Below are 10217 nucleotides of genomic sequence, written 5' to 3'. Positions count from 1 at the left end.
ATCATAAAGGACTCTTTCCCATCCTGTAATTGGTGATTCCATTTCCTACCAAATGTGTAGTGAAAATCAAAATCAAAGATACCAACCGTAGTGTTTTATGTGTTTTAAACAAACACGTAATCAATTACAATAAAAGTACACTCTGAACCAAATAATGAACAGATTAAAAATATTGACATAATTTTTTTATTATTTTCTGAACCATTAGGCTGTTAGCCTTTGTCTTTAATAAAAAATACCCTTATTAGGTTTATTTATACTATTCTAAAATTCTTAGAATTATGCTGAAAGTAAAACAGTAATTATGAAATATACTGCGGAATATAAACGAGCTGGCCTTAGTAAATAATTAAATTGTAGGTATATTTTCAACCATAAAATAATATACAATATTATTATTGTTAGAGTAGTTAAAATCTATTCTAAAATTAAACAATAGTTATTTTCCTATGTTGGAATGATTCATTTTAAACCATTCATTTAGTTGATAAAATAATCAGCTTATCACACACTAAATATAAAGTTATATAGAATTGGAATCAGATCCAAATGAAAATAAATATTTTTTTGTTTATATGATTACTATGCACAGAAACACAAATACTATTATCCCAAAACCAAATACAGTAAAATACTTATTAGATGAACAAATACATCCTAAAGAATCAACATTAAAATAAATTTTCTGTACACACTGAAAACTCCCAAAACCAGACTTTTATTTTAAGGCCTCGTATTATTTTCTATTCTTTAAAATGCCTCTAATGACACCTTTCGAAAACACTTTGAGACAAGGGTGTTTAGTTTTGAAACATTTTGACAGTTTTTACAATCTATAGTAGTTGTGGGGTCTGCTGCAAATGCATCCAAAAAAAAACCTCTAAAACACATTAAGGACCTATCTCTTGATAAAATAAACCCCTGGTTTCGACAGAATTTCAAGATTGTAAGGGTTGACAACGCACTATTAAATAAGATAGGTTTATCCTTCTTTACACACACTGTGTATTACAATTTCAAAACAGAAATAAAAATTAACAAAACTCCTACACATGATTATAATCTTTCAATATTATATATTTTAAGTATGAAGAAGCAAAACAGGAAGCCTCAACATTTTCTTTTCTCCAACACTAAAATGCAAAGATAGAGGTTATTCAATTAAGTCACCAGCTTAAGATTTGTGCTCAAAATCTGAAAAATGTTCTTATTAAAACATGGAAGTTATTGCATAGGTACTACTTATACAATCTAATTACGAATATCTATTTATGCATATACAAGATAAGACTCACAGAGTCGTTGACAGCATTTTAGACAATAGTGTATTAGACGACCGACCCAATATTTTGCTGGCACTGCTCATAATAATAAGCCTCCTGATTGTCGAAGTAGAGGTAGAAGATTACTTTTTCTAAAAATCATTTTTCTTATCTTAAGGGCTTCCCAAAATTTTAATGTATCATCCTTTTAGAATCATTGTATTTTATGTCGATGTTCCACCAACTTATCCATATTTTTTTCCATATACTTTTCTTACAATTTTACATAATGGTTCCAAAATGTATGATACACTCATAACAATTTTATCTGTAACATGTGTACTCTTTGCACCACAATTAACAGGTATAAACATTTCACACTATTTGATCCATTGAATTATGAATAGAACCAGTTGAGTCCCATGGACAATGCCCTTGTTAATAGCCAGTTGGTCCGACAATCCTATACATCTAATGCATGTAACAGAATATTCAATGATTGAACATCTTTTCTTTTTGGATTTGTATTGTCACTGATGTTGCAAACAAGAAAAAAGCATTTGTTTCTACTTCCTGGGTTTGTACATAATTTGTGTACAAATTGTGTCTCTTTGAAATAAGTGATAAGAATTTATGTAATACCACTTGACTGCATTGTACCTGAAATTGCCCTCCATTATGAGCAGTTACCTTGTAATATTAGAATACAGTAATACAACTGTAGCATACAATCTTGTTGTAGCTGTTCATGTAGTTTTCGAGGCATCTCTGAAATGGGTCATGATTTCGAGAGTAACCTCGTTTTGCCGCTTTAGGATTAGATCGGCAACTTCTTGATGCGACATCTTAAGGCAATCATGGCCGTTGACGGACGAGACATACTGACGCACCTTTAGACCCTTTTCAGCTGCTGGTCCGGTTGGATCCACTGTTTGTATGTAGCAAGGAGCATTACCTCGTACAATAAAACCATACCCTACAGAATCACTTGTAATCTGAAATCAACAAGGAAAATAAAAAAATGTTGGAGGCTTATATTCTAGGGAAGAAAAGAAGTGGAAGACCAAGATGCAAATGGAAAAAGACTATAACAGATGTGTTTGGCTCTATGGAGCAAGCAAGTAGGATGACAGAAGACTGGGGATGGTTTCAGAATACTGTTAGAGAAGCCACGCTCTGATCAGAGTTTGCTTTGATTATGACGAACACAAAATGCAAGCATATGTCTACAAAATGAATATAAAAACTGACTGACAATGAAAAGAATCAATTGTAATCTAAATAAGGAATCGTGTGTGTGAACACAAAAAGTGAGCATATGTCCACCTTAAATGAAGCTTAGTTTTTGTACCCGGGTAAGGTGCTTTCATGGGAACAGTTAACGCTAGCTTTGGTGGGTAGGAACAAACTTACCCGGAACGGACCCAACATTTTGATAATATTATCTCATATTTTTGTACAAAAATAGAAAATAAGACACAGTAAATGGAAATAACATTTTTCAAACTAGGTTCAGTTTTGTTGAATAATTTACAATACTTTAAAAAAAATGTACCTTACTAGTGAACAGATTTTATGAATCAATTTTTTCCATGTGATCAAGATTAACAAAGATTATAATACCCAATGTGTAAGAATTGCAATATTAATGTGAGCTTTCACACACGATTTCGCATTGAAATTGGAAATATGTCGCAATTGCTACAAACGATTGCAATGTGATGCACATCTGTATAGTGTATAAACTATAAAGCTCTGTCATATCACTACCATATTTGGACATATCACTACTATATTTGGGCACAAAACACTTTTTCGTCAAACTAGTTTTATAGTGAATATAGAGCTTTAGAAACAACCTAACTTACTGTCATTGTTTTACGGATATATGGTGATTCTTGTGACATCAACTCGTCTACTGTGGCTTGTCGCAGAAGAACGGACGGCGGTGCTTTGGTGTCTCCAGACACTTTTGGTGAAGAGTTTGATGATTGCGAGGAAGCTGGCTCATCTATGGTGAAACTTTGAAGGGTACGCAAGGACATGCCGTCAAAATTACCAGGCAATGAAGCATGTCTTGGAATTGACACTGAAAAAATGGATATAAATTAATGCTTATCTGAGCTGAGATAAATAGTTCAACTGTAGATGTAAACAATTTAAGAGTACAATGGTAGGTAGTTTACAAAAGCTTCTGATATTTCTCTAGAAGTGAACAAAATTAATTAAATAGTGCTTCAGTTCAATATAAAAAAAAAATCAACCAAATGTATACCAAACACAAATACAACCAAATAGCTTGATTGCGCCAAGTAGTGGCAAAAGAGGCCAACATAATGATTTACCTCAAAATTAGTTATTATAAATTATAACCATAACACCATTAGTTCAACTAACCTACTGAAATTTCGTCACTTGGTGAATGCAGTTTATTAGTTTGTGTTATATAACTACTGGTTGGTGAAGAGTTGGCTGATGAACTTCGTCTTGGCTTTATGTCAAAGTTCAACAGGTCAGATAATTTGATAGTTTCAAGATGTGGATGAAACTGGTACACCAAATGCTCATCTTTGAAGTGATGTTCATCTCTCACTGTCATTAAAAAAACAAGACAAAAATTGTCAAGTAGTACAGTAAGTACATTGAATTTAGATGAAAGAATTTGAAAGGTCTCAAATTAAAAAACCTGAGAGGAACAAAGTCAGAGTATGCTAACATTCCATAAACAATGCACGTACTGTAAATGTAATGTTCATTTTTTTATTTTTATTTAAATATACAAGTATCTTTCCAATTCTAGCACAGCAGGATACCATACCACATTTTGAATAGTGGTTTGTCTTTCTATTATTACTACAGTACTATATTCTACTATATTTTTATTGTATTCACCTCCCTTAGGAGAAACATATAAAAATTGTATCAGCAAAATAAAACACATCAAAATGAAGATTCACACGAATCAAAAAAGATTAAAATGGTTTTAACAAGTTAAATAAAGTATCAAAATCATTGTGAAAAAGGGTCGACTTAACACTATCACAGATACCATGATTGACACAATCCACAGATTTATCACTGCACAATATATCTCTACAACAAACTAACCAAACCAAGTCTAATTTATCTATACTAGGTTTAATTTATCTATACTAGGTTTAATTTATCTATACTAGGTTTAATTTATCTATACTAGGTTTAATGTATCTATACTAAGTTTATTTAAAAACACAACACACTCTTTGCTCATGCAACAATACAGCTGCATTTTCCATCAACTTCAATTGTACTGGTTCTACATTGAGTACAAGTTCAATTATGTCAAAGGTGGGCTCACCCTCTGACCAATAACTTCGTCAATACAGTAGCTACATTATATGTATATACATTAATGATATAATAAAAATAAAAATAACAATTATATTAACATTACCATGATGAATAATTTCACTTTCAAGAAGGTCTTTTCCAAGCATGACTGCTTCCTGACGTGAACTCACTTGGCCTTTCTTGACCAGATAATCAACCATTTCAGACCCATAGAAACACTACAAAAGACAAATTGCATCCAATTTAAAACAAAGACAAATATGTAAATGTGTTACATAATAATACACAATAAAACATATGTTAAATGAGAGCACAAGTACATACACATCCTCTATTTTTAATAACAGTAATAACAAAAAAACGATTTAACTACACTATTGTATATAGTAATTGCATTAATAATTCAGGTATATTTATTTTCCAAAAACAGACGATCAATGATACAAATAGCCATAAGGCTGAAACCGTAACAGGTTTACCTTTTCATATGAGATGCTATTTTCTACTCTGCTTTGAAGGAACGTGTCTGAATTCCCTGATTTAGACAATCTGAAACATAAAATTAAAAACTTATAATTTATTTTATTTCAGAAATAAATTCCAGAATCGAACAAAAGAAATAACAAAACAAATAATTATAATTTAGAACTAACTTTTCTCATATATAAACATATTAAAATGAGTGAAATGAATACAGTTGTCTGTTGATTTATTATATTAAATTTTACATTGGTTACTTACTATGCAATAAATAAAATAATCAGATATCAAATATTAACACATAATTGACAGATAATCATCAGTGTTGCTGGTTTCAATTTAAAACGTAAATAAATATTTATAAATATTTTACAAGATCCATTCAACTCTGCTAATTATTAAACATATTATCCCTTTTGTTGAATACTATATGCCATTTCAATGTCACATAATACTTATTCACTATAAAAACAAAGTTGACAAAAAGTCCAGTATCTGTCAGCTATATAAAGATTTTTGGTCACATTTACCAGTACATTTGTCTTTTTATAAGTGAAATCATTATGTAAGCCTTTTTTTGTTTTCTGTGGAAGTGAATAACTACTCTTTCATGTTATGGGTGAAAATACCAATACATTTTGATTGATTACTACTTTTAAATTATTATTATCAATAATTATATTCATATTTTCAACCCTATAGCATTGACAATTTGACGTCGACCATTTTTGAGAACCAGACTCAGGGGAGTGCTATAAATTAATATTCTGTCAAAAATAGATATCAAACTTATCTAATAATTGGGGGGGGGGGGGGTGTAGGAACATGAAGGGGAAGGGTTTTTGGGGATGCTCTTAGCACTACTCCCTGGATTCACCACTGTGATATTTGTCAAATTATAATTACTTTGTAAACAAGCGCCAGCCCTTGATGAATGGTTCATTTTCTCTCTTCATAACAAACGTGTTATCATCAAGTCGGAAACGGTAAAATAAATAATCATCTTTAAAACTGTGATCATCTGTAACTGAAATGTGCAAACAAAATTTGATAATAATTTAAGATAAACAATAAAAACTATTATGGAGCTTTCAATCACCTTGACTGATATCATGTGCATATGACAAGTTTGTGGTTTTTGTCATGTTGATTGACTCAATTCAATTAATACTAGTTTCATGAGACGGAAGTAATTCAAAAATTGAAAAGGTATATGTCTTGAAAATCTAACTGCATGTAAATCAATTTGCATATTTCATTGAGGACTTTAAACAGTACTGTATTGTTTTTCTGATGAGCATTTAGTAAAACAGAGTTTTTAGCACATTAAGTAATACTCAAGGAACAAGCTTGCATTATTCAATGACCATTCACATACAAAAGTACTAAACAACTTCTTCTTTTCAACATAAAGATTACCCATTCGTATAAACAACAAAGTCATGTAGCCGTACAAGTTATGACCTCTGTTTAAAGCTCTGTCTCCACTATCAAACTAGTTTGACAAAAAAAGTGTGATGTGCCCAAATATGGTAGTGATATGCCCAAACAAGATAGTGGTATGACATCATCATGTCCATATATATGGGCACATCACATTTTGTTGTCACATAAACTTTGATCTAGTGTAGACAGAGCTTAAGACTTAGGATTGCAAGTTTTCTTATTGTGTGCTGGTTTTTGTGAAATTGAAAGTTCACACTTGGAAAGAACTAAAGTATCCTCTTTCATTTAAGGTATGTAAAAAAGGGGGAATTCCCAAACATTCTAAATGAAGTATTTCCTTATAGATACTGTACTTGAGTCTGAATATGATTCATAAAGATTAAGATGCAAATTTATATAATTTTCTAATTAAGAGATAATTATTATATACTAAAAGCCCAGATTATTTAGAAATATTTTAGCAATTTAACACTACATTTCGTGAGAATTGTGGAGTGTATTCCAAAAATGTGAACATGATATTTTGTGAACATGATATTTTGTGAACAAAGTTTCTTATGAGACAATACCTTCTATTGTGAAAGTTTTTATAATTTATTAACTAGGTGAAATGGCCTTCAATTTATATATTTAGTACTTTAAAGGTACAGCAGGAAATTTAACAAGAAACATAATAATGCTCAAAATACCATGATGGAAAACATTGTTCTTCTGAAGCAAAGTCATCATTTCAATAACCTTTGACCTGTCAGCTAAACCTTCATTGAACATTAACCAATCAACAACTTCTCTTCCAATGAAACATTTGTTAAAAATTCTTAAATGGTATCGTCTGTCTTTGACTAATGCTGGAGTTTGTGCATGAAGCAAGTCCCTGTGGAGGGAAAAAAACTTAATTATTAAAATGAAGGTTCAAAATGCTTACATAATGAAACCCTTTTTAGCTCTTAGTTGTTTTTCACTGCTATGGCCACACCAATGTATCAATCCTGGTTTGGCTCACCTCATGTAAGATTTCAAGCTAACTTGGAAATTACTGGGTGGTCATTTGAATACGCTTGGGATGTCCTCCAAACGAAACTGGAAGCTTAGTGGCAATTGCATGGCTGAGCAGTGAATCAAACCGAATTTACCTTGTAGAACCCCATTCACTTCGAAATATAGTGGTATAGGAAATTATACTCAGCCGTTCATTTACTGGGGTAAGCTCCTGGCTTGTAATCTACTACTTTACACCAATAAATAATAGGCTAGTTTCTATTTCTATGGAAAAAGAGAGAAGAGACATTCCCCCAAGAATGGTGAGAAGTCTTAAAATACATTACCTGAGATATTGACCAACAACTAAGACATAACCATGAGCTTTCTGCCTTTTTGTGGCCATACCCTGAGGCAGGCCTAGGCCCTTGGCATCACCCATGAATATTCACATTTAGTTCCTGCAAGTTAAAAATTCCCAATTTTTATGTTATATGTGATTGATATAATACATGGAACTGAAATGAAAATCATTCAAATTCCAGCTGGCATAGGAATCATGAAGGTTAGACCCTTTGGAAGCAAATGACACAAGCAAAAATCGATGACCAAGTTACAAGAGAAATTCAATTTCACAGACTGACACAGCAGCCATGTCCAGGATCTTTTAATTTGTTTTTTTTTTCCATTTCAATGATTTATGTACTTTTTGATAATTACAACCATCAGGTTTATCACCTGGTGAACTAAAGTGGTTGAATCGACCCGAGGCAAATTGTCCCAGATTCATAGAGCCTGCTTTTTGCTTGTTGTGTCCTCGGAACAAATAAAAAAAATAAAAGGCGGTCATCTAGCTAGCACAGTGTATTTTTCAAGACTTATGATGTTTGTGATCATTGTGTGTGTTATGAATAGGGATTTGTGCTGTGCACCTGGTTGAGGGACGATCTCAAAACAAACACAATTTTCATCTAATTCATCCATTATTCTTGAAAAAGGGTCCACATATTATTACAACGCCGTGGATAAAGATACGGTACCGTATCCTAACTTCCGTTTGCTAAAGGTACCGTACAGTAAAATTGCATTACGTCATAATCAGCCAATGGGGTGCTGGTACGTGTGTGACGTCATCGTATAAGGACTTTGGATGTTTTTCATATCGCGTCTGTAGAGAATGCCTACCGGCGGCGCCAGGCTGCATGGATGTGTGCGCTGATTCTGTGACTCAGCCCCGGGGCTAGACCTAGCAATATTGAATCCAGAAGTTTAATAACGGGCGACAACGTCGATGCTGTAGTAATAGACCAAAGTTTATGTGGTTGGTGGACGTTTAAAAGCGTTTAAAACATGCACTCAATCTCAAATATTATTTCATTATACAACATACAGTAGTAGTATTATAATCCGATATGTTGATTTGATAGCAAAATTAGAAGTAAAGGAATTATAATTCAGTGTTGCGTCTAGTTCATTTGTCCATAGTTACTATATATGAGGGTTTTATTTTTATTCCAAATGGCCTATTTAGGCCTATATTTTTTTATTAGACTGTGTTTACAGATGTTGACCATAAACAACAAGCAAATGCGGACAGTAAAGGGGCCCTCAAATACTATGATTTAGACAGTAGCCCAGGGCTGGGTCATAGAAATCAGCGCACACATGCAGCTGGCCACAGCCTGGCACCGCTTTCCCTACACAAACTCATATAATGAGGCTATAGTACGTAGTAGGCCTCTTTTGGAACGGTTTTCTGTATTCTAGAATTAAAATCATGTTCTGGCTTTTCAATAATAACAGACGTAGGCTACATTTAGTTGTTTTCACACACGACGGCGATAACAGCAATAAATGAAGCATAAAGAAAATGTTAAGCGGTTGATCACTGTTTTCGAGATAAAACAAATCCAAAGTGTCCTTATACGATGACGTCACACACGTACCAGCACCCCATTGTTGGCTGATTAGGACGTAATGCAATTTTACCGTACCTTTAGCAAACGGAAGTTAGGATACGGTACCGATCTTTAGCCACGGCGTTATTACAATCACATGTTTTAATCAAGTATTAGGCCTAATAATAATATTATTTGTTTTAGGTAAATTCATCATTTTTAATTAGGCCCTAGGCTAGGCCTAAATTAAATGTCAAAACTAATTATAAAAAATGCATTTTTTAATGTATGACTCTTCCTCTATCTATAGGCCTGGTTAGGAGGGTGGCTAGGCCTAGCTAGCAGGCCCTAGCTAGGCCGGGTACCCTTCTAGCCTAGCTAGAATCCTTCCTAATTAATTAAAGGCTAGGCCTAGGCCTAGCATAGTCCTAGCCAAGAGCTCGAATCGGTCTAACTACCATCATCTGAGAATTGTATTGTTTGAATCGGTACTTACATTACAATTATTTAATTTTCTGATGCACTGTTTGTGCTTGATTGATGATTAAAAGGATGATGATGCCGACAAAAACAACAACATACACAACAACCACGATACCACTCGCTCCCCCGGTGCGGCCGCCCCAAGTAATTTAACAAGTGAGGGCGCGATTTAATTTCAATTACATAACACCAAAACAAGATATATGCGGCGCATAGTGGGCCATAAACTGAAATTGTATGCAATTTTAAATTGTTGTGTCCTTTTCGTTTTGTTCTTCCCTGCATATGCTTGGTCCTCCAAGCTGTCACCGGGGATGATGTATGTAACATGCTTATAAGC

The 10217-nt window shown here is 33.2% G+C and overlaps 1 protein-coding gene across 1 annotated transcript; it reads right to left on the bottom strand.

Annotated features, from left to right (window-relative positions):
- Window positions 1–170: 170 nt before the first annotated feature.
- On the bottom strand, window positions 171–10017 carry LOC144845826 (DEP domain-containing mTOR-interacting protein-like). The gene is made up of 9 exons (XM_078703273.1): window positions 9891–10017; window positions 7844–7957; window positions 7208–7392; window positions 5979–6099; window positions 5072–5141; window positions 4696–4810; window positions 3660–3854; window positions 3131–3351; window positions 171–2257 (listed from the first exon to the last, which is right to left on the bottom strand). Exons 2-9 carry the CDS (start codon window positions 7936–7938, stop codon window positions 2009–2011), a joined length of 1251 nt encoding a protein of 416 aa, XP_078559399.1. The 5' UTR covers window positions 7939–7957; window positions 9891–10017; the 3' UTR covers window positions 171–2008.
- Window positions 10018–10217: the final 200 nt, after the last annotated feature.

The sequence above is a fragment of the Antedon bifida genome, chromosome 6 (assembly GCF_963402885.1).
Source record: "Antedon bifida chromosome 6, ecAntBifi1.1, whole genome shotgun sequence".
Lineage (NCBI taxonomy): Eukaryota > Metazoa > Echinodermata > Crinoidea > Comatulida > Antedonidae > Antedon > Antedon bifida.
The sequence above is the reverse complement of the archived record's forward strand: the minus strand, read 5'-3'. Positions and strand labels throughout refer to the sequence as shown.

What these genes read in the sequence shown, in the direction of transcription:
- LOC144845826 (XM_078703273.1), bottom strand. Translation starts at nt 7,938, where the DNA reads ATGGGTGATGCCAAGGGCCTAGGCCTGCCTCAGGGTATGGCCACAAAA. An exon ending in GAACAATGTTTTCCATCATG is followed by an intron (nt 6,100 to 7,207) that starts GTATTTTGAGCA and finishes TGCACATTTCAG; the next exon opens with TTACAGATGATCACAGTTTT. An exon ending in ATATCCGTAAAACAATGACA is followed by an intron (nt 2,258 to 3,130) that starts GTAAGTTAGGTT and finishes TGTTGATTTCAG; the next exon opens with ATTACAAGTGATTCTGTAGG.